Source organism: Siphateles boraxobius, unplaced genomic scaffold (genome assembly GCF_051911475.1).
Source record: "Siphateles boraxobius isolate OS27281-9 unplaced genomic scaffold, OSU_SipBor_1 39, whole genome shotgun sequence".
Taxonomy (NCBI): Eukaryota; Metazoa; Chordata; class Actinopteri; order Cypriniformes; family Leuciscidae; genus Siphateles; species Siphateles boraxobius.
Genome location: NW_027509019.1, coordinates 2,355,001 through 2,360,000, shown reverse-complemented (window position 1 = coordinate 2,360,000; position 5,000 = coordinate 2,355,001). Strand labels below are relative to the sequence as shown.

The window sequence follows — 5,000 nt, the reverse complement described above, 5'->3', positions numbered from 1 at the left end:
CTTCCCAATCAAATACACCAAAATCAACTCATCAGCTCATTAGGCTCCAAGACCACAAATAGAGGGGTCAGATAAGGGAGACATCCAAAATGTGCACTGTTGGTGTGCTTTCAGGAACTGGGTTGGGAAACATTGGATTATAGCACCACCGTGAGGCCAATTGTTATACAATTTGGTACACTGCCTCGTGTAGACACTTTGCATCTACATACCAAATGTCATGTTTGCAAATGATTATGATGGTTCTTTTTTTTAGCATTGATGGTTTCTTAAAAATTTCAATAGAAGTTGTGCCTCAAGCAATCTCATATCTACCAAACAATCTGATGAATCAAATTCGTTTGCTAACTTTTTGTCAGGGGTGTCTCTGATCCGAGTTTGAAAAATTATACTTGACTGAAAATGAAAAAAGGCTAAATCAGGTTTCCTTAAAATGAAACTTTCTTTTTTTCCTTTTTTTAAAAAAGAAATTAAAATGTTCTTCTCAATAAGAAAAACAAATAGATTCTTTTAAGAAGTGTTCATTGAAGAGTTCTTTTGGAATCAAAATGTTTCTTCTATGGCAGGGGTTTCCAAACCTGTCCTGTAGGACCCCCAGAACTGCACATTTTAGCTGTGTTTGAAATCGTCCCCTATACCCTCATTCACTATCCCCTACATTACTCCACTTATATAGTTCACTTGATGAATGAAAACGAGTGAGTGAATTGGGAAACTGAATGCCCTTGGATTCAAGAGGAAACGACTGCCTCTTTTGAATAGTTTGTGCTTGCTGTTTAATAGTGATTTGAAATGTAGCAAACTGGCAGCACCAGTACTAATGAAAAGATTTATCTTGAACTCTGTCATGGAGACTAGCATGGATGGATGGATAAATGGATGGATGGATGGATGGATGGATGGTTCACCATCTATGGATGAGATGCGAGAATTCATTCGGCTCGAACGACATAGTGCATTATGGGTTTTCTCTTGCCGTTGAGTGTACATTGGTCTTTATTGCGGTGCATTGTGGCATTGAATGAGTGCACTCGATAATATCCACTATGGTTTTAGACACTACTACAAATGGCTGTCCCATCAAATAGTGCCCTATTTAAGGGTATAGGGGGTGATTTCAGACACAGCATGTTTCCCTTATCTGACACATCCACTTTAGGGCTGCGTACAAATACTTGAGCAGCTGACTTGTTGCCCCGGTCCCTTATCAGGCAATGACTTTGTAGGCAGCATTTGCACACGAAGGCACCTCACGAGACAGTGTAACAGTTTAATGATCTACAGCAAAATAGAGCGAGCTTTGGCATGAACTAAGCAAAATTTTAATTACTACAACAGTAATTTCTCAATAGAAATGACATCAGAAGTGGAAAACGTTGTACAAAAACGCATATTTAAACACAAGCTGACCACTAACCATGACTTTCGGACCCCATCTTTATTTTTTATCTCAACTGTCACAGAATGGAAAGCACAGGATTGTGGGATATCAAAGGCAGTGAAGGATAGGCCTACATCTATGATGTATCTATGATTCGGAAGTGCCTTGATGCCCTCAACGTGCCTTGATACTGTTCACTTGATGTTCAAGTGAACAGTATTAGTGGTCTAACATAGGGAATAGTGAATGATTGTTTAGGGCACGATTTCGGATTCAGCCGTAGAAATTTGCAGTGCTGTTTGAAAAACCCCTCTTCTATGGCATTGCTGTGAAACCCCCATTTTGGAACCTTTATTTTTCAAAGTTTACTAATAAAAATGTACATTTGCTTTCATAGGTGCTTCCTAGTGGAGTCTGGGTTGAATATGGGACCATCTTACCAAAATGGATGATATCTGTGATGCACAGTCTCAACGACCAAAACTTTTAGAAATAAAAATAAATGAAAATCTCAAAAGATTGAAGTAGACTGAGATTATTCTGATGTAGAGACACACATGTGAATATGGTGATCAAAGCAGTAACTGGTTTGGAATTTGGCTGTAATATATGCATGCACTTGATCATGGAAAATGACACAAAGTTGTATGTTTTCCAAAGTATATGCCTGTAATGTGTTGTGTCTGTGTCTCAGGATTACCGGGAGGATGGCATGGACCTGGGCAGCGATTCTTCCAGTCGCTCCAGCTCGGAGTCCAATTCCAACAAGGTGACGCCATGTTCCGAGTACAAGTCCTCTCCTAGTCTGGAGCTGGCCGGACTGGAGGACTATGAGGAGGACGAGGACTACCAGCAGTACAAGAAGAGAGTGCTGGTGGACTGGGAGAGGGAGTACGGTGGGAACTATGCAGACAACCAGCATCAGGACTTCAGCCAGACCGGAGTGATCCACGGCTCTGTTAACAGCCGCAGCCTGGCAGAGGAGTTTCAGAGCGTCAAAGCACCCGCTGCCCCTCTCGCAGGTCACGCCGCCACCTCCGTCCCAGAGGAACTCAAGCAGAACGGCAATGCTGTAGTGCCCTGCGACCACCCCCTGGTGCCCTGCGAGGGCAAGACTTTAGGCAGAGCCAGCCACGGGAGCGCCATCACAGGAGCTGGTGAGGTTGGAGGTGGGATCGGGCTGGGACGGAACATGGAAGAATATGCGGAGGAAAGCCAACTTCCAGCCATGGACTGGGCGGCTCTGGAGAGACACTTGGCAGGCCTGCAGTTCAGAGAGCAACAGAACCACAACCACGGCCTAATCCGGACCAACTCCACCCATGTGAGTCCACGTGTGTCATTGATTTGAAGTTAATGATTGTTGGTGTTGAGGATTGATCATTTCTATTCTGGTTCACCGTTACTGAAATGTGAAGTGTTTCAATACTTTCTAGTACAGGGGTGCCCATTCCTGTTGCTGGAGATCTACCTTCCTGCAAAGTTCAGCTCCAACCCTGATCAAACCCAACTGAAGCAGCTCATTACGATCAGGAGCACTTGATAATGGCAGACAGGTGTGTTTGATCAGGGATCTGAACTCTGCAGGTAGGTAGATCTCCAGGAACAGGATCAAGCAACGCTGTTTGAGCAACGCTTACATGCACAACTTTTGTTTCAATTGGACTGAATTCATTCCGATTGATGAACCTGAACATAGTGTTTACATGAACGCTGAACATGTGATCGGGTTGATGTGTGTGTTTATATGTCACACGCTTCAAATCTGAATATATTGTTAGACATGCGCACACTGCACAAATATACAGAGTTTCCCGCTGTTTGCACATATTAACCATTCTCCTACATTGGTTCATTGTTTGTTTTAAACAGCAGACTTAATATTTTTCCATTTCTGGTCATAATTTGGAGACGATGAGCATAAAAACTGTTGTGCCGCTGCTTATATTTATCACAGTAAAAATGCCCAAAACCGTCGTCTGTGGATGAGAGTCTGAAACAAGGACTGGTGGACGTTGTCCCGCTCCACTTCACAGACACTGAAGAGTGAAAGGAGAAGTTTAGGATTAAGGGACACTCACTTATATCATATGACACTTTATTCAACAGGAACAACAGCTCGTTCCACGCGCCAAACGTCATTACGCTATCTCTACATCATTGCACATGCGCAGTCCTTTCAGTTTCAGGTTTCAGTCTGATCAAGTGTTTACATGTTCTCTCGATCGGATTAGAAAAGGAATAAACCACCTCTTTCATTCAGATCGAAATCTCATTGGGATCAAGCTCAATCCGATCGATTAAGGCGTTTATATGAAGGCTTTTCAGTCCGATTGAGCCGTCAATCTGATTACTAACGGATTATTTTAGTTGCATGTAAACGTAGCCACCGAGCATGAGCATGAGCATGTCAATAAACCAATAGAAGCAGTGTTTAGGGAATCTATTTAGGAACAGTCATTATTTTGCACCTGTGTGTGGTGCTGCTGTCGGAGCAGATATGGTGATCTTCACTGGTCCTTTATTGATAGTTTTGGGGTTAGCAAAGACATTTATACTAGTAATTCATTCTGAATTTGGGTGATTTTCACTTTATCATGTCTAGGTCACATTTCACTCAAAGTAATTGTAATTTTGCAGTATGTGTGAACGGGACGAGGCCTCGTGTGCGCAGAGATTACCATCTGACATCTCAATAGGAGTTATATTCAGCAGTATCTGATGCACTGAAGTACAGTGAGGGGTTATAGTGTTACAGATCCGAGCTGGTAATCCAAATATTGTTGGTTTATTAGCACTTTGGCTAGTGGGGATCATTGTGTACTGTGCTTGGTTTAGAATATATTGAAATATACATTGGGTACATACATCCCACTGGATGAGGATCCAAAATGATGAAAAATATGAACTTGTGTCAGACCAGAATCGGGGTCTCTTCGATCTGTGCTAGCAGAAGAACCAGTGCTAATCTTTATATAGACACAGAGTTTGTGCATTACTATTTCTGTTGCGGCAGTGAGTGACAACCATCTTAATTACATGATAGTCTGTGTTTGATTTAGCACAGGAAAACTGAATCTAATGGGCTTTGTAACAAAAAAATGTAAAGTGGCAAACTGTACTCTAACTCATGACTTTATAACATTTCTCGTCACATCGTTTCATTATGATTAGGATGGACTTGAATTATCCCTGCCGCGGATTGGAAAATAAATGGATGGATTACATATCATAGTTTACATGGATAATCCAGCTAGATGAATAATTAAAATAGTGTAATTCAGATCAGAATCAGGGGTTGATGATTTTCACTTCATATTCTTAATTCCATAATTAAAACATCTGGTCATGTGACTGCAGTCTTAAGGTTAAAGTGATCGTTCACCCTAAAATAATCATTCTGTCATCATTTACTGACCTTCATGTCGTTCCAAACCTGTACTGTACTGTAATTCTTCTGTGGGACACAACAGAAGATTGAAGAACTGTTCTGTCCATACAGTGAAAGTCAATGATTTTTCAATGTATGGATGGGGAAACAAATTCAATAGTAAACTGCTGCTCGTGACAGTATTTAAAAAAAAAAAAAAGCAGCTTTGTTGATCAGTGACTAAACACG

General features: G+C 41.5%; 1 protein-coding gene across 3 annotated transcripts in view; it reads left to right on the top strand.

Annotated features, from left to right (window-relative positions):
* schip1 (schwannomin interacting protein 1) overlaps positions 1-5,000 on the top strand; it is a 338,762-nt gene that overhangs the window by 274,219 nt on the left and 59,543 nt on the right. For all 3 annotated transcript variants that reach the window (XM_077197345.1, XM_077197344.1, XM_077197346.1), the window contains one exon: positions 2,076-2,705. In XM_077197345.1, the coding sequence (XP_077053460.1) occupies positions 2,076-2,705 (630 nt within the window). The remainder of the gene's footprint in view (positions 1-2,075; positions 2,706-5,000) is intronic.